This window comes from Echeneis naucrates, chromosome 6 (assembly GCF_900963305.1).
Source record: "Echeneis naucrates chromosome 6, fEcheNa1.1, whole genome shotgun sequence".
NCBI lineage: Eukaryota > Metazoa > Chordata > Actinopteri > Carangiformes > Echeneidae > Echeneis > Echeneis naucrates.
The window spans coordinates 20,260,684-20,283,993 of NC_042516.1; the positions used below are offsets into that span (position 1 = coordinate 20,260,684).

Consider the following 23,310-nt stretch of genomic DNA (forward strand, 5'->3'; position numbering starts at 1 on the left):
TGGCATACTTGTGTGGGTTTCCTCCCACCATCCAAAGAATCATGTCTAGGTTAAATGGTGACTCTAAATTGTCCGTAATTCTGAATGCGACTGAGTGGTTGTTTATTTCTGTTTGTTGGCCCTGTGATGGACCAAGTGGTGACCTGACCAGGGTGTAACCGGCCCCTCGTCCGGAACATTGGCTGGGATTGACTCCAGCACCCCCTGCGACCCAGAAATGGTAAAGCAGTCAAAGATCAATGGATGGATCCTCTGCAGGTACACAGAGAAAAAGGGAAAACCAAAGACAGATAAATACGTAGTGAGATGCTTTATTGTCATACCTGCACAGTGGAATTTGTTAGCTGTTAGAATTACTTCCTTCCAGTAGCACAGATCAAGTAACCTATAAGTAAGTAGTATAAAAATTGCAATGCAAACACATTTTGGAAATGACAATGTTCATGAATGTGTAAGAATGTGCCGGTCCATGCCCTCATTGCCCAGAGCCTTCAGGAGGAGAGACTGTCAAAAAGACTGTCCAGGATGTGTGATCCTCCTGTCTGTCCCAGCGCTCATACATTTCTCAATCGAGGTCGGTTAGCACTCCTCTTGTAGCAAGCCCAAACATTGAGGACCAAAATGAAATTCAAGCCAAAGGTTTGTCAAGTGTCAGTAAAGCTTGTGCTGTAAATGGAACTTTCATTAGAAAAAGGTGTGAATTTTTTTACAAGGGAAGATACTTTTTTTGTATTTGTTTTTCTTGTATTATGCCCAAATGTACAAATATGTAATTACATTTTAACAATACATGTGCGGTACTTCGGATGTTCAGTTACAGCTGTTATGTGGGCAGGTTCAAGTTTGACTCAGTCAGGACTGATAGGTTTCAGTTTCGTTGTTTTTGTTTTTTGCACTTGTTTTTTCATTTACTATTTTTTCATTTAGTTTCTTATGTACAACAAATGTAATTTTGGGTTACAAAGATACCTGGTGTTTTTTGTTTTTTTTTACAGAGGAAATTTTTGTAATGCACTGCTCAGTTTCTTTCTCGAACACCGAAAAATGTCTTTATATCCATAATATCCAAAATAAATATGAGCCAGTTATTGGGTGCAATGCACAAAGAACAACTCACATTGTTGTCACACTTAAACCACTAAATGTATAATCCCTTTCTGTGGGGTAAAGCCCAACTGGTGTGGAACTTCCTCTTTGGTGATCTGGCTCAGATCTGCCCCACTGCTGTCTCAAATTTTCATAAAAGCACAAACAGAATGGTCTTATGACATTTAACTCATCTACCTGCTGTGACTGAAACGATACACACAAAGAAAAACTCTGTGTTTTGGTACGCCATTTTTCCTGAACTTACTGGAAACAGATGCATAGAATACTTTGAAATAAAAATCAATCAACAGAACTGTTATATTTCTGACAGCATCTGAACGCATCTCCTCCTTCCTTCCTTCCTTCCTTCCACCCGCCAATTGTAGAACCGTAAAAACCAGCAGAAATGGCTCCAAAAACCACCAAGGCGGCCATAAAGGACTCACTGGCCAACCTGAGCCAGGACAAATTTGCAGAGTTCGTTGAGCAGCTTCTGGACCGCAGAGAGCCTCCGAAGGTCCGACGCTCTGAAGTGGAGGGGAAAAGCCGCTTAGCTGTCACAAACCTCCTGGTGTCGACTTTTACTGAGAGCAAAGCTCCTCAGGTGGTCCAGGAGATTCTGAGGGACATCGGCTGCAGCGACGAGGCTGACGAGCTCGGTGAGTGGTGTCATGATAAAAGTGAAGTTTATCTTATTATTATTATCATGACGATATATAACATAATCTACAGCAATGGCTCTGAACTTGATTTGAAAGCGTGTCTGAACATAAACTTGTTTAGTCAAAAAAACGAATATTTAGCATCTAAATGAAAGTGGAGATGAAAGTGAAATCGAGTATTACGTTCAGGACACATAAAGGAAATACAGACAGACTTCCTTCATCTGATTTGGTCTATAGTTCTTTCTTCTGTCTCACATTGTCGCCCAGTTTCCTGTTGGCAAAGCACTGAAAGAAAACATAGTATTGACCTTATTTATACTGCTGAATAGAAGAGATGGGTCATGATTTTAAGGTTAAAACGACTACCTTAAAAAAAAAGTTCTCAGCGGAAACATATTCCTTAATTGAAGAAATAAGGATGTATTTTCTCTGCCTGTCAGGTCGGGCTAGAAATACTCATCCCTATTGATTTGTAAAAGAAATAAAATGCACAGAGATCGTACATCTGTGTAGATGTACGGTGTTTCTATCTAAATAGACCTCAGCAGGTCCTATAAATCAATGTTGAATGTACCAATGTACTGAAATCAGCAGGAAGCAGGAGTGTGTCAAAGGTCTTCATGTTTTTATTGATATTAAAAATATATCCTACAGATTTATGATCAAGCTGGCAAGTCACATAATAATAATAATAATAATAATATAGAATATAAATAATGTAATAATGATGAAGATAACAGAACATAATATAATGACTGAATTTGGATTAAAGTCTCTTTACAGGACTGGTTGGTGGATGACATTGGAGAAAAAAAAAACAAATGTTTCTTGTGATTCCGGACTTTTGTCTTGTATTGTGTTGGTTAGCAATCATTTCTATTCTGTTTTACTGTTTGCCATTTATCCGAAAGAGGCGCAGAATAGGTGATAAAAAACAGCCTTTAATTTATTTAGAAACTCAACAAATATCAATGAAAATCGATATAAATATGAGTGATGTTATTGAACAGAGATGTTAAATTATCCAAGAGATAGCACAACCGAAGCTAGCTAGCTAGCTAACGTTAGCCGACAGCGTTAGCATGCTAATTTGCGGTTAACACCAAGAAAACTTAAAGTTTATGTCATTTCGGCAAAAATGCTAAATGGAAGAATAACAATGAGTTTTAATAAGAATGCAGTTACCATGTGAAGTGATCAATTTAAAGTGAGCCACATGTTTTCTAAATACGGAGGAAAGCTGCGTCTGATTGTCCGCTTCAATTCTTCTTCTTCGTCTTTTTCATGTTTCTTCTTCTTCTTCTTCACTCGGTCCGATAAACTTCTATCTTGTGACTTTAAAGTGTATCATGTTTTATCTCCATCAGACATTTATTTAAATATTTTCCTTATTTTGCAGCTAAAGAGATTGAAGAGATAAACAAGCAATCGTCACAACCTGACAACGGTGAGGTACAATAGAGTTCATGTATTATTATTAGTATTATTAATTATTATTAACAATAATTATAATTGTTTTTTTTAATCCATCTCCAGAGTGAACCTTTGGAGGTTTAAAAGAGTCGACTCTTCTGGCCAGGTGGCCATTCAGATAGTTGCATTTGATAAAAAGAGATAAAACGAGAGACAAGATAAAATAAAACTTTATTCATTGTGATGAAAATTGCTGTGTAAGAGCAATCCGATATATGAATGACAATAAACTAAACAAGTATATTGCACACAAGCCATGAAATAGAAAGTTGATGGGAAACTAAACATGCACAGAGTGAAAAAAGTGGCTGTATGAATATTGTACATATGTGCAATATGATTAAAGGATATGATAAAATATAATACACAATATAATATAGAAATCAAGCATGAGAAGACTCAACAAATACATCTTGGTTAAGCATGATGAGTATAAAACTAAAAAATGTCTTGTCAGGAATATAACAGGATGTCTAAAAGCAGTGCATTGATTTAAATGTACTCATTTAAATGATTAAAAAGCCTAAAATTGACTAATTTATGATTGTACATCTTGTAGGCTTTGTTTGCTGTCCATGATAAAACACGCAAACAAAACTATGATTCAACATTTCCTTTCATTTTCCTTTATCTTCTTTCAGATGCAGGACCCTCATCTGCTGTAACTGCTGGGAATCAAACACCAGCAGCTGAAAGTTCAGGACGTATGAAGTCTTCTCAGTAGTTTTTTTTAATTTGTAGCTTTCATAATTTGTTCGGTTTGACCATGAAATACCAGTCTATGTGATGTTTGAAAAATCTGAAAAAGCTTTACATTTAACTTGGCAAAGCAAGCAGGAACCATATGTCCTGAAGGATAAAACACTGGAAATGAAATAAAATACAGTGATACAGTGGAGATTTCAATTTTACATTCTGCAAGGACTTACCTGCTATTGATCTATTTTCTCCCAAGGCCATGAAATGAAACACTTTGTCATGCATGTGGAAAAACACAAGTACATGCAAACACAATAGTTAGATAATTAAATATAATCCAAGAGTTCCTTTAATGTTCCTTTATCTTGTTTCAGATGCAGGACCCTCATCTGGTGCAGCTGCTGGGAATCAACCAGCAGTTCAAAGTCCAGGTAGTATGAAGTCTTCTCAGTAAACGAGTTCTTCTCTGCTCAGGTCACTGTGTCTAAAAACCCAGAATCTAATGAAGAAGCCCAGTTCACGGAGTGGTTGGATATTCAGAAAACGGCTAGCTTCGCAGAGAGTAATAAATGAAACACTGCAGCACACTGTTGTAGAGAAGTCCAAGGTCGCACCTTACTTCTTTCGCAATCACCTGGGAAGCACAGACAGAGTTAGGCAGGGTCTCAGAACAAAGCCTATTTATGCAGGCAGGCGTACAGAACCAGCAGGGAGGAATCACGGTCACAAAGAATTACACAATCAAAAAGGCAAACAAGCCTATTTATATTTGTCAGGTTTAAGCCACCTAGAACATTATTAAACACACAGGGAAGAAAGACAAAGGACAACAGCGCTCATTTTACTTGCAAGGAGAACAGACAGAGATATGTTCAGTTACATTCTCTACCTGCTCTGACGTATCTCCTCTGTTCTCCCATCTTTATTTCCTTAGGGTGGTCCCTAGTTACATGACGTTGCAGCTCTAAAGGGTGGGGAACACACAGCTGCAACGTAGTGGATAGATGCTTATTGTATAATCATATTCAAGGTACACCTCTGAAACATGACACACCAAACACTTTGAGAAGCTAGTTCATAACCGAAGTAATCTGGTTTCCGTCTCCTCCCTGTCTTCACGTTCCTCTTCGAAGGTCGTTGCATATCTTCCGGAGGTATGATCTCAGCTCCTATAAGAAAAACACAAGTTTCTGCATTCTTGCAGGGTTAGTAAAAGTTGAGCAATACTGTGATAATCATTTTATGTACATTTATTCTAACATTTCCCTCCTGTTTATCACATTCTTGCTCAAATTCTCATATCACTCTACTCAGTCACTTCGTGAAGATTTTCAACTGCGAGATCATTTTTATGAGCACAACAAAGTTTACACTTGGAGGTTATGTCTTTAATATTCATAATCTTTTTAATCAGTGAACAAATCCAGTAAATTTTCAATAGAGTCTTCTTTCCCACTATTCTCCTCATCAGTTTGAGAAGTGCCATCCAGCAAGGGGTACATTTGAGCCACTTTATCTTCCATGGGTGAAATTGCTGTAGTAATTAGACGGTTAATAAGAGAACGCAGGCAGGGCACACAACAACATCCACACAAGGTTAAGATTGCAGCAGACACTGCTATAGAGACCAAAACAGAGGACACTAGAGCTTTATATTTTCCAAAGACATCCATCCAGGAATCCCACATTGAGGTGTCAACCCCAGAGTGTTCTTTCATCTTGCCATTGAGAGCTCGAAGTCCCTCTATGGCCTTAGTAAGGCTGCCATCAGCAGCTGTGTTGTTGGGGATGAACGTGCAACACTGCTCGCTGAGCATAGCACACACACCTCCTTTCTCAGCCAACAACATGTCCAGGGCTATCCTGTTCTGGAATGCCATGAGAGAAGTCGCAGACAACTGTCCATGTACCGCCTCGAAGCCGCTCTGTGTCCAATTACCTAACTTTTGAACTTTGTAGTGGATGTAGTTGATCCTGTCTGTATTTTTATTAATTGTACACCACCAACATAAAAATGACTCAAATCCTGCTGCTACTTGATCTACTAATTTGTATTCATCTGGAACACCTCGTGGTACACCGATTGCATCAATGTATGTAGGATCACCGTCTGCTAACCAGGTTGCAGATCTTTTCTTGCAGTGCCATTGCTCAGGCAAAACACTAGAAAAGTTAGCAGTAAGTTCTTTAGCAGAGATAGGGTGTATGGACACTGGTAGTAATAGTGTTACTAGAGCACAAAATCCTTTCACATTTTTAGGCAATTTGTCAAATAATCTGTCATCACCACACCACCACCAAATGTCCCCTCGAGGCACCGGTTTGAAATGTCTAGTCACAGTTATTATCTCAGAGCACCACTCACTATAGTCACGTTTGCAGCTTGTTCTACCATAAGTAACCAATTGTTGCTTTGTCCTGAAATACCTGTTATAACTTGGAACCATTCATCAACTTTTATCTCACCATCATGGTTAACAATTTGTATGTTAGCAGTACTTTTGGGGCCAGTCGTGAGGCCTCCTATGGTTTCATTTTTCTGTTCCGTTTTTTCTGCTTCAGCGGGGGTGGTCATATTAGGGCCCCTTGGGGTGGCTTCCACAGGTGCCATACTAACAGAAAGGTTATTATAAGGAATATGGTCACCAACCATCCTCCGATGGCCCGTGGTAACCACTTAGGAGTCATTTTAGTCGAAAATCGGTCTCCTCTACTTGGTTTGGTGTCTTGTAAAAACTTCACTGACTTTCAGGTCTATCCAGCCTCTAAACGTCTGGATCTACCCTATTATCAGTCTTTGGCTCACCTCCCCTATCGGAGCTTTCAACTGAAATGACCTTTTTACAGTGCGTTAAATGAATCCATGTTGATCTTTCTGTTTCTTCAATACATTTCTTTAATCTATTTTTTATAGTTCCATTCATTCTTTCTACTAGGCCTGCACTTTGAGGATGATAAGCACAGTGATTCTTTAGATCAATATGGAACATTATTCCAATCTTTTTCACTGTCTGATTTACAGAATGTGCGCCGTTATCACTATATATTTTCTCAGGAATTCCGTATCTTGGTATTATGTCTTTACATAGTGCCTTAGCTATTGTTATCACATCTGGATATTTTGTTGGAAAAAACTCTATCCATTTTGAAAAGGCGTCTATTATGACTCAATAGTATTTCTTTCCTTAACTTTGATTTAGCTCTATAAAGTCCATATGGATAATTTGGAACGGATATTGAGGTGTAGGGAATCGCCCTCTACGTGGCCTTAAATTCCCTTGAGGGTTGTGTCTTGCACATGCTAAACATGATCTACAAAAATATTTTGAATAAGAGTTAAATCCATAAGTGGCATAATGCTGATGTATCTGTCCTACCATCCCTCCTGTTGAGACATGTGTCACACCATGGCTCAATATTGCCGCCCACTTGTATAAATTTTTTGGTAGGATAGGTTTGCCGTCTGGTCATACGTACATGTCGTTTTGCAGCTTCGCTCCATTTTTTAACCATATATCTTTTTCAGATTGAGGACTTTGTTGTTGCATATCTTTTAGTGTAGTGTCCTCTAAGGTTGTACATTCTTCCACAGTTAGCACTTGAACCTGTCCTGCTGCTGCTGCTTTTGCTATTTTATCTGCAAATGCATTTCCTAAAGAAACTTCATCTGTGCTTGTCGTGTGAGCTGCACATTTACATATTGCAACGGCTTGCAGCAGGCCTGATAAGAGTTCAGCATGAGTTACTGGTTTACCTGTAGAGGTAACCATGCCTCTGTTTTTCCAGTATTGTGCAAAAGTGTGTACTGTTGCGAAAGCATACTGGCTGTCTGTATAAATTGTGGCTTCTTTATTCTTCATCAATTTACATGCTTCCGTTAGTGCCACTAACTCTGCAGCTAGTGCTGAGGAGTGGGAGGGTAATTGTTCTGCTTTTAACACTGTGTTTTGTGTAACTTGTTCATTCTTCTTTGAGGAACCATCTACGAATAACACTTTTCCTTTTTCTAGTGGTTGATCTTTAAGATCTGCTCTGCTTTTAGCTGTTTGCTCGGCTAATTCTTGACAATCGTGTTTCACTCCATCATCAGGTACTGGCAACAATGTTGCCGGGTTTAAAGCCGTGCATCTCTCTATTGTTAAATGAGGTTGGGATAAGAGAATAGACATACACGACAAGTGTCTGGCTGGTGATAGAAAAGTCATATTAGTTTGTAACAATAGTGCTGAGACTGCATGTGGTACTTTTAGCACAAGTGGATGAAACAATACTATGGCTGCACTTGCTTCTACTGCCATAGATGCTGCTATGACTGCTCTGACACAGTGTGGTAGTGCACAGGCCACACTATCTAGTTTTGACGAGAAATATGCAATTGGCTTCATTTTACCACCATGCTGTTGCACCAGTACAGACGTCATGAAGTGGCCTTTACAGTCCACCATTTGAATAAAAAGTTTACTATAGTCTGGTAATGCTAGCGCTGTACTGGACACCAACATTTGTTTTATCTTACAGAATGCTTCTTCTGACTCTCTGGTCCAGCATAAAGGCGAGGTCATCTTTAAATCTTCTTCATACATTAGCTTATTTAAAGGTGCGGTTATGTCTGCATAGTTTGGCACCCAGTTTCTGCAGTAATTTGTTAGGCCTAAAAATGACATCATTTGTCTTTTTGTTAATGGTTTAGGAGCTTGGAGGATAGCGGTTTTTCTGTCTTCCACTATTGTTCTTCCTCCAGCACTCAAATTATGTCCTAAGAGATTAACTGGACACTCTGGAAACATCAAAATAGACAGCTGGCATGTCTGTCCTTGGGGGTCTCTCAACCACAATGGTTCTGACTCGGCTACTTCAGTTAACTTTCCACTAGCAGATCGCTAAGCTTGGAGTTTGGTATCATTTCTTTGCACGTTGTTCAAAAGGCCCTGTATCACACGAAAACAATGCTTTTGCCATTCACATATAAAGTTACCTCTGGTTTTGCTGTGTTTAATGCTAGTAGGTCTTGGAGATTTAGGATATCCTCAGCTCCTAATGAGTCCTCCCCATCAATTTTTTTATCTGACCGGCCTAGTCATTTCAACTCACCCGATTTTTTTTGTGGACAGTTTCTGGCAATATGTCCCTCTCTTCCACAACACCAACACTCTCTTGGGTTTTGTTGATATCCTCCTCTGTAACTTCCTCCTCGGCCTCTGCCTCGAAAGCCTCCTCTCCCTCTGTATCCACCACGTCCTTGGCCTCTGCCGCTATCTTGGTAGAACACCTCTTTTTCCTCTTCTTTCTCCTGATAAAACACTCCACCTTTTTTCTCCTTAATTACTTTTTCTGCATGGAGGGCATGGTTAACATAGTCCTCCATGGTCCCTGTAGCGAATCCTATGTAATGTTTATTAACCCAGCAACGTATTCCATCTTTTGATCCTGCATGGAGAGCATTTTTTAATTGTTGCTGGAATACCCCATTTATATTTCCATCATCTTGCAATCCACTGTGGGTTTTGAATTTAGTTGTCATTCTTATCTTATATTCTTCAAAGGATTCATCCTCCTTTTGCTTTACTCTACCTATCTCGGTGTAGTTAGCTCTATGTCTAAACTGTAGAGTAACTCTGTCATTCAGGTCTCGTACACGGTTATTTAACTCAGGGTCATCATGACCCAGAACACAATCTCCTCTCATAGGGTTCCATGGACCCCTCACATAATGCCAGTCTGGTCCTAGCGCCTGCATCCAGACCTGCTGCACTTCCTGCCCGTTTAAATGGTAGGAATGTCTCAAGTTCTCCATATCTTGAACGAATTGTGTGACATCCTCCTTATGGGAGGTCACTCCTTCTATGGCCTTCTTTACATCGTCTATAGTCCACGTCCTATAAACTAGAATAACGGGGTTGTTGGCATCGTCGACATTTGGATTTGCTACCTCAATCATTGTCCCTAACTCATCCTGCTGTACTACCGGTGGAGATTTCTCTCCCGGGGAAAAGACTTTTCCCATTATTTTGGACCAGTCTCCTACTCTTCCCCTAGATCGAGTACTTCTAGAGGTTTCTGTTGGTCCATCATATGGTGGTAACTCACTTAAGTCTGGGTAAAGTCCTCGTCCTGGTCCTGAGGGAGCTGGACCTGCAGCTCCCCCTTCGGCCTCTTGGCCTAAATCTCGGTCGCCTCTAGGTCGTCTGCTAGGTCCTGTCTCATTGTCTTCTTTCCTCTGATACATTAAGTCTTTTTCACGGTCTTCGTCTTTATCTTTTTGTCTATGATCCTGTTCTTTCTGTTTTTTCTTTCTCTTTCCTCCTTCTCTTTGTCCTGCCACTTTCATCCAGTACTGTGTTTCTTCATAACCTTCCTGCTTCATTTTTTGGGGATTTTTTTTGGTTAGTTTTGTAATGCTGTCTTGTAATACACTTATCTTTTGCGTATTTAAACTTCCGTCGAAATTGTGTTTAACAATCCATCTGTCTAGTTTTCGATTTTTACATGGATCCTGTTGTTCTATGAATTTCCAATCCTGACACTGCAATTTATCTCTTGGTTTTTCTTTACTCAACCCCTTCCCCATTTTAAGAATTTGGTTCGACCTTTGCAACACCTAGGGTATTCTAGAGGTCGATTTTTATCAGTGGGGTAGTCTCTCAAATTCCTGTTGTGGTAATTCTCACTTCAACTCTTTCAAGTGGAGAATTCTTGCCTTTGCATCCACACCAGTTGACTACTTACAAATCCCACTGTTTTATATGAGACGAAATACCTAGTGGTATGTCAATCTCCTTTCACACTCACATTCACTCTCCTACTCGGAATTTAAGGGTGCACACCAGGACTCCGTCATCCTCTGCAGAGACTCCCTTGGTCTCTTTCTCTGGGACTTCCTTGGTCTCTTTTTTTTCTTTACCTGCCAGTGTCTAGAATATTCAGGGCTTGTTTAATGACCCCTAGTCATTCGCCGTGGCCACTCACTCTTTTTAAGTCAAGACTCAACTCACCTCCGTTGTCTTTCCCCTCTCGGAATCCCGTCAACCTTTGGATCCCAGCTGGCAGGTCGATACTCAGTCCCGGAAAGGGTTTATTTCCGGACTCACTGTTTTTGGAGTCCGCCGTGGCCACGGTTTTCCTGGAATCCACCCCGCCTGCTGGAATCCTCCGGTCTGTTGGAATCCGGCTCGAAGGACCAAGTTAATGTCAGGTTTAAGCCACCTAGAACATTATTAAACACACAGGGAAGAAAGACAAAGGACAACAGCGCTCATTTTACTTGCAAGGAGAACAGACAGAGATGTGCTCAGTTACATTCTCTACCTGCTCTGACGTATCTCCTCTGTTCTCCCATCTTTATTTCCTTAGGGTGGTCCCTAGTTACATGACGTTGCAGCTCTAAAGGGTGGGGAACACACAGCTGCAACGTAGTGGATAGATGCTTATTGTATAATCATATTCAAGGTACACCTCTGAAACATGACACACCAAACACTTTGAGAAGCTAGTTCATAACCGAAGTAATCTGGTTTCCGTCTCCTCCCTGTCTTCACGTTCCTCTTCGAAGGTCGTTGCTTATCTTCCGGAGGTATGATCTCAGCTCCTGTAAGAAAAAGACAAGTTTCTGCATTCCTGCAGGGTTAGTAAAAGTTGAGCAATACTGTGATAATCATTTTATGTACATTTATTCTAACAATATTATATTATATTATATCATTAAAAAAAAAAAAAAAAAAAACTTGAAAGACCCAACACTGCAGACAAGATGTTCTCACACAGAACGAGAACAGCTTATATACACTGGGGGGGAGGGAGCTAATAAGACTCAGGTGAAGCACATTAGGGCAGCACCAGGTAATCACACATGGAAGCTTGAGAGGAAGACAGGGGTGAACTTGGGGTGGACTTCAAAACAAAACAGGAAGTGAAACGACAAACACAAGAACTAAACCAACAGAGGCCTTTATGCGGTCATGACACATTCATATAATTCATAATTTGGTTTGCACATGAAATACCATATGTGCTGTTTGAAAAGTCTTCAAAAGCCTTACATTTAACTTGGCAAAGGCAGCAGGAACCATACAACCTGAAGGATAGAACACTGACGATGAAAACAAAACACAGTTAAGATTTGAGTTTTAAATGCTGCAAGAATTTTAGCCACAATTAACCTTCTGTTTTCTCCCAAGACCATGAAATGAACCCCTTTGTTGTGAATATGGAAAAACAGAAGTACATGCAAACACAATAGTTAGATAATTAAATATAATTCAAGATCTTGTTTCAGATGCAGAACCCTCATATGGTGCAACGTGTTGGAATCAAACACAAGCAGTTAGAAGTCCAGGTAGTATGAAGTCTTCTCAGTAAACGAGTTCTTCTCTGCTCAGGTCACTGTGTCTAAAAACCCAGGATTTAATGATGAAGCCCAAGTTAACGGTATTAAAATAAAATTAGACTGACTACGAGAGGAGTAGTCTGCTGGAGAAATGTTCGGAAAGTGATGGTGCAGACATTTTTAGACAGTACAAGCTGGACAAAGGTCTGGAAAGATCAGACTGCATGTCATCTGTGATGTTGGTGGCTCGTAAATTGAAAATTGAGAGACTTTTTTCAGCTTTTAATCATCTTTTGATCTTTCTCTACAGAGTTTCAAACCCCAACCAACATGAGGGTAAGTTTAACGTCACATCACAAAATTCTCTTTAATGTGTGACTGGTCATTACAAATACTCACACTGATGGGATTTTTTTTTTTTTTTTTTTTTTATAATTTTTTGCTCTCCTTCTTTAGAGAGGCTTCAGTTACCTGAGCCCATCAAACGGGGTGTTGGACCGGCCGGTGTTTGAGATCCACCAACCGATCACCTACAATGTTGTTTCACCTCCTAAAATGAAGAGGCCTGCAGAGGTGAGAGCTGAGGCGGAGAATCTTGTTCTCTGCAACAACAAGCTCATTCCCAGCAGGTATATGATTCAGTTGGGCCAGTTCAGAGGTAAAATCTGCTGCTGGAGAATGATCTGAGCTACACAGTCAAAATAATAGCTGGCAACCAGAAAGTAAGGACAAAGAATCCACTGATGGTGAACAAGGTACTGCAAAGAAGAATGAGAAGAAATGCTGCCTACACACTGAACTTCTACCGCTTTTCCATTTCTTGGTCGCTGGAGCCAATCGCAGCTCACTCTAGGCGAAGGTTGGACGGGTCGCCAATCACAGGGCCAACACACAAAGCTAATGGAAATATGCACTTTCTCCCTGTAATACTTTTATCATAGTTGTACTTCTATGTATTTGAATGAACTATTTTTTCTGTTTGCAAACAGAGTAGTTTACCCAAACTTTTTTTTCTGTTTGAAGAGATCCACACATCAACCTGCAGCCAAGAAGAAACGGAGTGTATCGAAAGACATCAAGCCAACCAGTGGCCCTTCTACCAGTACCCTTGTTTTTTCTCCCATGAGGCCACAATTTGCCCTTCCTGTATCCAAAAACAAGACCAAACAAACAAAGTCAAAGGAGCAGGTGAAGCCAAAGGGACAGGTGAAGCCAAAGGAGCAGGTGAAGCCAAAGGAGCAGCTGAAGCCAAAGGGACAGGTGAAGCCAAAGGAGCAGCTGAAGCCAAAGGGAAAAGCAAAGCCAAAGAAGCAAGAAAAGCCAAAGAGGCCTGTAAAGCCGAAGAAGCAACAAAAGCCGAAGAGGCCTGTGATGCCAAAAAGGCAGCTAAAGTTGAAGGGGCAGGTAAAACAAAAGAGGGAAGTAAAGCAGAAGAGGCAGGCCAAGCCAAAGGGGAAAGGCAAGGGGAGAGGGAGATGATGTAAATTATTTCTCTGTGATGTGAAGAGATAATGTAATTAAATGCTAAACTGAATGTTGAATCTGATTTCACTTTTGTTGTTTTATTATTTTATTGTTATTTGATCACTTGTTCAGTTACCAAATTGCACGCTGGATCCCAAAAGTGAATTTGTGTGAACAGTTATATAAAAGGGAGGTTTCAGGACCGATAGACAGTTTCAGGATACAATTTAAAGAAGAACTTAAACCACTTACATGTAAAAACACATATTCTTCATTTTACTTGGTAGAACTTTTTTTTTTTTAGTGACTGCTTTTGTTTTATTTGTCATCACAAATGTGTTATTGTCATCACCCTGATTTGCAGAATGTCCCCCAGAGGAATTTAGTTCCTCTGAGAGAATTACCAGGAACTACTAGACCTGTTCCTGGTGGGTGTTCTTATAGATAGACAGATCCTTTATTAATCCCAAAGGAAATGTAAGACATCCAGTAGCTTACACGGAAACTTACATATAAAAGACATGCAACCAGTAACAACAGATAGGAAACCGACAATTACCCACATATGACAGATAAGCAGTCACATTGTGATGACGCAGTGGGTGTAGAGATGGATGCTCATTCTGTTAAATCTGTTTCTCCCCTCCTCTTCTGTGTAGTGTTAAAAGGTCGGCTGGGTTAAAGGACCTCCTTTAGTCTGTCTGTCTGTCTGTAGAGCACTACAACCCCACCTCAAAGGCACTTTAACACCGTCCAGCCCCTCATACGAGGAGATAAACTGCTGTAAATGGAGGCTGATGCCCACCTGATGTCCTGGATTACGGACTACCCGACTGAGAGACCACAGTTCGCCAGCTTTCACTGGTCCTGTTCGCCCTGAACATATCTCAAGTTCTCAGACGACAAGAGATTTTTGTTGGATGTATAAGAGCCGGGCAGGAGGGGGAGTCCAGAAGCCAGGTGGACAGCTTCCTGAAGTGGTGCAAGCTCAACCACCTCCAGCTGAACACCAACAAGACTAAGGAGATGGTGGCGGACTTCAGGAGGTCCAAGTTCCCCCTGCTGAGGGGTTCAACGTGGGGGAGATCACGACATACAAATACCCGGGACTACACCTGGACAGTAACCTGACTGTTCAGCAAACACAGATGCTCTACTTCCTGAGAGGACTGATTCCTTCAAAGTCTGCATCAAGCTCCTCGCCACCTTCTACCAGTCTGCCCTCGCTAGTCTTTTATTCTGCTGTGTGTTCGGGTGGCAGCGTTGCAAATAAAGACCACTTTGAGTTTGTGTTTTTGAGCAACTTTACTGAATAATAGCAGGAGAGGAGGAGTCCTGCAGGCACACCTGGTGTAGCAGCCAAACCGCCACCTTGTGCGTGGCGCCTCCTCGGAGCAGAACATCACTCAGTGTCCACTGTATGGTGACCCAGTGCCATCTGGTGTCAACATTACAGCACAGAGATTATGAAGAGAGGCTGCTCAGTGGACAGGAAGCTGCTGAGGAATACTGGAGATCTGGACGGAAACAGATGGAAGGCTCTGAAATGAGAGGTGAAGAGACAGACTTTAATCTTTGATGGCAATGTCACGTCTGGCCGATTACAGATATTCCTGGTGATTCAACTTGAACTTTGCTTCAGTATTGGAGCGTTTTGAGTGACCGTACCTTTGGACAGGACGACGGGTCCAGCTGAGGCTCTTGCAGCTAAACATAGAAGAAAAATTTACATTTGGATCTGCTTTTTGCACATTTCTTTACATTCTGATGTCTCCAGAAATAAAATCCCGGGAAGGTGAACTCACCATTTGACAAGGTGTCTAATTCCCTGCTGCTAGTTCCTTTTCTGTAAAAACAGAAACACTTGAACTGAGTTAAACACAAACCAGTGGTGGATTTTTATTTCCCGACTAAAAAGAAAAAACTATGTTGTTCAAAATGAAAAAGCTGTCACCTGAACTTCTCATTTATCACTGTTAACACGGAATATTTATTAAAATCCTCATTTGTTTATAGTATTGAAGTGGATATCTGGTATTGCACCATCTTCATGGTTAGTGCGCACATTTTTTAATTTTTTTATTTTTTTTATTTTTTTTAAATTCTGCTGCTGTAAAATAACCCTGAAAAGCACCACACCCGGACCCGGATCCGGACCGGAGGTGTGAGTGCAGCGGGGGCCCGGCGGGTCTCACCCAGTCGGTCGGCCTCGGAGTTGCAGCGGATCCCCCTCAGCAGCTCCAGCACCACCTGCGGAGCTCCGGACTCGGTGAAGGCGGAGACCAGGACGGTGGTCACCTCCAGGTAACTCTTCCCCTCCACCCGGTTCCGCCGGACTCGCGGTTCTTCCCGCCGGTCCAGCAGCTGCTCCACGAAATGATCGAAGTTGTCCTTCGATAAATCCGCCAGCGTTTCCGCGAGAATCACTGTGATATTTCCACGAGGCATTTTTTGTATTTATTTAGTAATTATTCTAATAATTATTATTTTATTTGAACTTTTCCGGTGCAGACAGACCTGAAGTTCTTCGCTGGCAGAAAGAAACCCCGCCCCCTTTTTTTTTTTTTTTTTTTTTTTTTTTACACCCATGTCAACTTAGGTCAACAGCGATGCATTCACAGCCGCTGGGAAATACAAATGTGGATTTAAACTGTCTTTGCCCCCAATCTACTTATTTACTGAAGTTATAAGGACAAACTATTTTAATGTTTACGTTTATTTTCTTCCATTAAAAAAAAATTATAATTTTTAAGCTGCTCTACACTGTTTTATTATTTACCAATGATTCACAGACCTGTTAAGATATTATATGGGCTGATTTCAGACCAAAAACAGTATAAATTCCATATAATCAGCACGTTTCTATTTAGTCTTAAAGCAGCTATAAATTTGGTAAGCCACAAGTAACTGAATGATGATAATAAAGGTCTTGAAGCAAACAGTGACACCCCTATAGTTTAAATAAATTTTAATGAATCAACAGTAAATGGTTCAATGGCACATTAAGTCTGTTAAATTTTTATGTATTTAGGATGTCCAGCATCTGTCCAAAAGATAAGGTGTCCATAAGGTGGCATGACATTGTCTCCATTTTCCAACCAGATAACCAAAAAGTTATTTTAATGGTTTCAGTGGTGCACGTTTTAATATTTTCACTATTCAATCTTGATACAATACCAAACACGTTTTGCGCAGAATGAGACTTTTAACACAAATCTATGTTTATATACATTTTATTTACACAAAACAATCATCCCACAGGCTACAACCTTCACAGTGAGCACCAGAAAATCTTCTTAGTTTATGTTAATTCAATCAGCAACAGAGGTAGACATGAGTTTTGTATATAAAAAAAAATAATAATATCAATGCACAAAACTCTATATGGCTTTGTATAAACAGTATGTACAAATCAATTCCTCTTTAGAAAGTATGACCCCAGACATTGCGAAACGTATCTGTTTATAGTGCTTAAAAAAATCCCTTGGATAGTTCCTGTGCTGCAGTTGTTCAGTCCTGAGGTGAAGAAGTTTTAAGTTTATGCGTCAGGTATCGGAAGACTTCCATTTAGCGTTATCTATTATTTAAAAAACAAGGTAACTGTATGAATTTATTTGTTATTCTTTTCCCTGAAATGCAGCATCTTCAAACTGGCTCCTGTTCTGGCCGAGACAACATCAGCCCTTGAGGATACAGCGGTTGAGTCAGTGATGCTGTAGTACTCTGTTAAAATACACTGGTCACTCTGCAGCAGTCCAAGTCCAGCCGCCTGCCTCCTACTGTGACGTCCATGTTTCGCTGCTGTGCTCCGTCGTCACTCCACCCGGGCACTGCCACGACTCGGTGTTTGTGGGCAAAACGTTCAGACTGGTCAGGACCTCCTGTGCCGTCTTTCCCAGCATGCCCTGCATGTCGCAGACGAACCGGTAGACGTAGCGTTTGCCTGCCGTCTTGTGGATGATATTCTTGTGGTAGTAGTAACGCAGGCCGCGGCTCAACTTCTCATAGTTCATCTTAGGCTTGTTCTTGCACTGGCCCCAGCGCTTGGCCACCTGGGGGATCAATGAAAACCACTTGGAGTTGGACTCAGGTGTGTTTATAACTGAAACCAATACTGAACATACCATCCATACAAAAGCCGTGAAACAATCAGCTCCGGTATCAATACAACATTGTAAAAATACTCCACTACAATTTTAAGTTTCTCCTACTTAAGTAAAGCCAGAGGGGACTTACAGGCAAAATTTACAGTCATTTATTGAAGTATTGGTCACAAAATCCTTACGGGGCAAGCAAGTTTTACTACACAATTTAGCTTTTTATGCACCCCATCACTGCTGCTAAGTAGCAGTCAGCAGTGGCTCTAATCCAGAACACTTTATTTCCTTACTTCTGTGGGGTCGGACATCTTAAACTCCCAGCCGTCTCCTGTCCAGGAGATGAAAGTACGACAGGCAGAGTCAAGAAGTAGCTCCAGTAAAAACTGCCACAGCTGAATTGGACCAGAACCTGAATGAATAAATACACTGATTAATTTGACTTCAAAAGGGACTCTCTTTAATGACGGACCAGACAGAAACATTCTTACTGCCTGTTATTTCACAGATTTTTATAAATGTGTAAATCATTGTCATCCCATGAAGGCATAAGAGATAAAATAATATATTCCAACCTGGATAAGCTGACATCCCTGTCATCGGGCCCTCCCTGTCTGGCCTCTGGGGGTGAGGGTGTTTGCGTTTGGCCACACGAGGGCAATACTGCTCCGACGAGTGAGGACTGGCGGTTGAGTGGCAAGAGGTCGGAGGAGGGTGTGGTAAGGGGGCTGAGAAGCTGCTGGTTGAGTATTCAGCCCAGAAGGACGATGGGTGCCTCTGACCGTCAGAGTCGTAGTAGCACTGATCCGGCTCATCTGGAACAAAGAATAAGATTAAACATTGAAATGCCAAATCAGGCCGCTGGCAGGGAGTTTTTTTTTTTTTTTTTTTTTGAGTGAGTTTGATTGTCTTACTTTGTAATGTGTTCGATCCTTTTCCAGTCAGAAAGGGGCTGTGGCTGCCTTCCATGGCTGGGCTGAACTGTCCGCTCTGGGGCACCAGGCTTTGGTACGTTTGTGGAGATCCCTGGTATCCAGGTTGTGACTGATCTAGAGTCAGCCCATCTGTTTAACAAAAAGAGCGTCAGTCAGAAAAAGGCAGTCTTGTATGAATGAGGCTGTGGAGTCAGATGCTCACCTTGTGGATATGAGGCCCACCAGTTGAACTCCTGGTACGAGTCCAGGTTGAATAGCGCAGAGTCGCTGCTGCTCACTGAGGACAAACGAAACACATCCTGAGATATTATGATAAAAGTCAAAAACGCCAACGGCATGCAGCCCTGTGCCATGCGGTGAGGTTCTACCTTTGGTGTCGTAGGGTTGGGAGGCTTTGGGTGGCTCTGGGTAGCTGCTCTCTGCTGGATACTGCTGCTGTGCAAGCGCTTTACTGTCTAACAGAAAAGACAGGTCTTCACCAGGGTAGTCTGGAGGTTAAACACAATACAGACGATGGAGTCAGTGAAAGATGGTGGATGTGGGACAGAAGCTCGGAAAAGGACCACACCAACGGTTTCATCCTACAGACTTTGCAGTCATGATTATCATTTTCCAAAGAAAACTTTCATTGATTGATTGATTTTGTAGAGACGCAGCTGCTGCAGAGGAAACAGATTTACATCTGCTTTTTTCTTTAGCCATTCTTTTTTTGGCTTAATTTTCCTTCAGTTTAAGTTGTGAGTGCATGTCATTTGGCAACGGACATTTGGAACACCGAATCATCTGATTATCAAGTTTCAAAGTCTCTTGAAGCAGATTTTCTTACCATTATGAAATATGTTCACAACCAGATGATTCCTTGCATGTAGGGAGTAAATTTGTGATTTTACTGGGAATAAAAACTTTGGTATGGTCCTTTATAAAGCAGCTATAGTTAGAAAGATGATGTGAAAATGTAAGTTTGGGTTATTTTCTGTGGTGGATGTTGACACAAGAAAAAAAACACTTGTTTACTGTCGAATCAGCACCAGGCACTTAAACCCTTGCACCCCAGATTTCTTTCAGCGCAATTGATGGCTGCGAGGAGGAAACAACGGAGGGAGGGGCAGGAAGACAGAGGAGGAAACGCCAGTGGAGGGAGTGTGACAGAGTAGTGATGGAGGGATGCGGAGGGGAGGTGGGGGGGCTCTAAATCTGTTCGAGGAGGAAGTCTGGAGGAAAGGATTAGGGAGGGGAGTGCAACATGGAGAGTGTCTTTAACCTGACCACCCTGTTTCTCTCTCTTTGTCTACCTCAGCCTATTGAAGCATTATTCACTTCACACACAGAGCGGCACCCCATTATCCTGACACAGCTCTGTGGGTTTGAGCGGGAGCCCCCCCAGTGTCAAGGTCTGAGAGAAAAAGCTCTGACAGCTGTGATGATAATGTCTGCAAAAATATTTCCTCTGTCCTTCAGCTGCTCAGGTTCAGAGGAAACAGATCGCACAAACATTTCAGTCCAAAAAAAAAAAAAAAATGTTATTGTCACCTCTGACTGGACTGCTCACGGCCCAGAGTTTAAAGCTCATACTATCCACAGGACAGAAGTCACAGTGTGGAACTTCTGATGCAACAGCAGCGCAGTCAGGTGATTCTCTGAACTCACCATAGGAGGCAAAGTCGAAGCCAGCTGGTACTTCCTGCGTCCTGAAGTCTTCTGTGTAATATCCAGTCTGGCAGATCTCCATCTGTGTTGGAAAAGCCACGTGATTACAACTTTCACCATCATCAGCAGCAGCAGCAGCGCTCGCTGTTGATCAATGTCTAAAAACAGAGGCTGGACTTGTGGCTGGACTAATGTGTGCGGATCCTATAGCACAATGTTGTTATTGGGCCCCTGGAACATGCCAACCCCCCCCCCCCCACACACACACACACACACCCCCCCGCATCCCACCCCACCCCACATTCCTTGGCGGTCGATATTTCCTCAGAAACCAGTCAGCGGAAATGATCAGTTCGTTACTCAATTGATGGGAAATTAATTGGCCTGATGAGTAATTAACTATTAAATTGTCTTTCTTCAGCCAAAATCAGTGATAGCAGCTTATAAAAATGTTAGTGTGCTCCTGTTTAGTCTCACTTTTGACAATATGAGACTTGAACATGTTTACTTGAGCTTCAGAGAGAAATGACCAGCATTTTTTTTTTTTCCCACAATTTTCTGATGTGTTACACATTATTGAATCATTCAAAAAAAGCTCATCAGGCAGCTTAATAATAATGAGGATAATTGTTGGCAGCAGCCTTCCAGTGATGCTGTGGTGGAATAATATGCCCTCACCTGAGGTTTGGTTTCAATCACTTGACACAGAAAATAAAGCACATTGATGAAACACGGTTCAACAAATGAGAACAATGTGAAATTAAACCGTGACTGCTTAGATTTTTGCAGCCCCTTTACAAATCTGGGCCACTAGATGGACAATGTAGGAATTTTACCTCAAATTTACATCACATTTGCAATCAGTCAAATTAATTAAGCAAATTGATATCAAATGAACCCTCCTGGGGCTCCTGAGGGTCCCTGGGACAGCAGGTTAGTCATTCAGCATTGACAATAACAACCACTGATAGAGAGCATGGCAGTCCCAATGCATTTCTACAGTCTCAAGAATAAGGATGCCTTTTACAACCCATGGCATTATTTGTATTTGAGCATTTTTTTTTTTATGAAACATTCAACATTTATTTTATAAAAAGTTACAAATAATAATAATAAACAAATTCGTTTATACCATTAAAGTCTTTTGGCCGTAACTTTTATTCACTGTGTTATTAAAGATATTTAAAGATAAACTATGCAGGATAAACTGGGCACAATGAATGAATGGCAGTTCTCTGGATTCTTTTCTTCTCCTTGTAGGAAAAATGACTAAACGAAGTGGATGAACGGATGAAATGCCGGTCAGTCTTACCTTCACTTTGGTGTCTTTGCTGTCAGCGTTTGTGTCCCCCGGTCTGATGACAGTGTCCCAGTACATGTCTCTGTGTTGGACAGAGTGCTCGGTCTTCCGTCGGGCTGATCCCGTTATAAACGCAGCGGGCACGCGGTGGGAGGGGCGCGTGACCGCTCTGCGTCGTGACCTGCGTTTGTTAAACAGCACATGACGTCACTCCCCCCTCCCCCCTCCAACACCACACACACACACACACACACACAACTTCCCGTTAGTAACCAAACATTCATTCATAAAAACAATAATTACAATAAAATAAATAAATCATTGATTTATGGGGCTACTAATAAAAATAAAGTTCAAATAAAATTAAAAATTAAAAGTGAATTTCATGTATAGTAAAAATGATTCAGCTTAATTTTTTTTTCTCCCTACAAAGAAAAAAAAAACCCAACCTTTTACTTTTTATGTAATGAGATTAAAACACAGTAAGGCCACTAACTCAGCGTACAACAACCTCTCCCTTTGCTGTTCAAGGGTGGAAATATACTGCTGCGGGGTTGTGTGGCACAGGAAACACTGCAGGAGTAAAGGGATGGACAGATTCCACTAAATATCAGCAAATTGGTGGATGCAAACGTCCTGCAGTAAGTCAAGAAACTGAAAATGGGCTTCCAAAACAGTGTGTAGGTCAAAAATTGGATCAGCCCCTCACAGTCCCCTGACCTGAACATCTCTGAAAACTATAATCAGATCATACTCATGGTGTGAACACAAGAGATCTGAGATTAACTTTAAAACGATTTGATAAACAAAAAAAAAAAAGAAAAAATAACAACAACAAAAACAAACAAACAACAAAAACTCTTAGGTGCCAGAAAAAGTATTTACAAGCTGCGGTATCTTGTTGGAAGCAAGTTTGTAAAACAGCTCATTAAGAGATGGAGAAAAGCTCACTTTGTAAAATCTGTTTGTTCCCTTCTGAGCATGAAGCATAAAAAAAGCATTCATTTCTACATAGTTTGGATTAATCCTGGCCCCAACAAGACAATCATGTCACTGAGTGTTTTTATTTACACTCAAATAAAAACATACCTTTCTGATTATTTCCCTTTATTCTATCAGGTAATTAATTCAAGGACAATAATAATAATAATGATAAATTATGTATGAGGCTTTCACTTGGTGTTGAAAAGAAATCCCCAACAAATAAATCCATTCGTCATCAGACCTTGCTGCAGATTTCAGATGTGATTATTTGGTCTTCTCTGACAGTAAACTAGGATTTTATAGATTTTTAGCTAAAAATCAAGTCTCTCTTTGGATTCATCGATTACTTAAACAACACTATTCACAATTTTAAACACATACTCATTTAAGCATGTAGACGCTCTACGGCCTAATTATTCAAGCTAAATATCATTGTTTCTAGTTTTATCTTTTAAAATGAGGATTTTCTTCATTTTTCAAACCTTCAACTTAGTACATTTCCATTTGGAACAAAAAAAATGTTTTGTTTTGTTTTGGTTTTTTTTTTTTAATACAGATGAGATGATCAGTAAATAGCCAGTACACAAACAACACAGAACTAAGCCACGTTGTTGATCTGGTTCCTTTTATGGGG

At 40.9% G+C, this 23,310-nt stretch overlaps 2 protein-coding genes and 1 long non-coding RNA gene across 5 annotated transcripts; 1 reads left to right on the forward strand and 2 right to left on the reverse strand.

Moving 5' to 3' along the window:
- The first annotated feature begins 8 nt into the window (after positions 1-8).
- LOC115044437 (histone H1E-like) lies at positions 9-13,805 on the forward strand. Of its 2 annotated transcripts, XM_029503424.1 has the most exons (9): positions 9-258; positions 1,476-1,748; positions 3,154-3,201; positions 3,869-3,931; positions 4,301-4,357; positions 12,199-12,258; positions 12,560-12,585; positions 12,706-12,822; positions 13,273-13,805. In XM_029503424.1, the coding sequence occupies exons 2-9, from the start codon at positions 1,496-1,498 to the stop codon at positions 13,726-13,728; spliced, it is 1,080 nt and encodes a 359-aa protein (XP_029359284.1). In that variant the 5' UTR covers positions 9-258; positions 1,476-1,495; the 3' UTR covers positions 13,729-13,805. The 2 variants fall into 2 exon arrangements, with proteins under 2 accessions (XP_029359284.1, XP_029359285.1); XM_029503425.1 differs by lacking the exon at positions 12,199-12,258 and having other exon boundaries at positions 13,273-13,802.
- On the reverse strand, positions 12,707-16,258 carry LOC115044441 (uncharacterized). Its single transcript, XR_003840825.1, has 4 exons — positions 15,909-16,258; positions 15,519-15,559; positions 15,382-15,420; positions 12,707-15,254 (listed from the first exon to the last, which is right to left on the reverse strand). It is a non-coding gene; the product is annotated as an uncharacterized LOC115044441 (long non-coding RNA).
- Positions 16,259-16,932: 674 nt separating this feature from the next.
- etsrp (ETS1-related protein) lies at positions 16,933-21,954 on the reverse strand. Of its 2 annotated transcripts, none has more exons than XM_029504901.1 (8): positions 21,705-21,954; positions 20,393-20,474; positions 19,114-19,200; positions 18,948-19,022; positions 18,725-18,874; positions 18,386-18,625; positions 18,104-18,222; positions 16,933-17,765 (listed from the first exon to the last, which is right to left on the reverse strand). In XM_029504901.1, exons 1-8 carry the CDS (start codon positions 21,768-21,770, stop codon positions 17,490-17,492), a joined length of 1,095 nt encoding a protein of 364 aa, XP_029360761.1. In that variant the 5' UTR covers positions 21,771-21,954; the 3' UTR covers positions 16,933-17,489. The 2 variants fall into 2 exon arrangements, with proteins under 2 accessions (XP_029360761.1, XP_029360760.1); XM_029504900.1 differs by having other exon boundaries at positions 19,114-19,233; positions 21,705-21,953.
- Positions 21,955-23,310: the final 1,356 nt, after the last annotated feature.

Bases quoted from the DNA above. Each gene is read 5' to 3' on its own strand.
- LOC115044437 (XM_029503424.1), top strand. From the start codon at position 1,496: ATGGCTCCAAAAACCACCAAGGCGGCCATAAAGGACTCACTGGCCAAC. The intron at 4,358-12,198 runs GTAGTATGAAGT...ATCTTGTTTCAG, and splicing joins ACCAGCAGTTCAAAGTCCAG to ATGCAGAACCCTCATATGGT. The intron at 12,823-13,272 runs GTGAGAGCTGAG...TTCTGTTTGAAG, and splicing joins AAATGAAGAGGCCTGCAGAG to AGATCCACACATCAACCTGC.
- etsrp (XM_029504900.1), bottom strand. From the start codon at position 21,770: ATGTACTGGGACACTGTCATCAGACCGGGGGACACAAACGCTGACAGC. The intron at 18,626-18,724 runs GTAAGACAATCA...TCTTTGTTCCAG, and splicing joins AGGATCGAACACATTACAAA to ATGAGCCGGATCAGTGCTAC. The intron at 17,766-18,103 runs GTAAGGAAATAA...TTGATCCCCCAG, and splicing joins AGATGTCCGACCCCACAGAA to GTGGCCAAGCGCTGGGGCCA.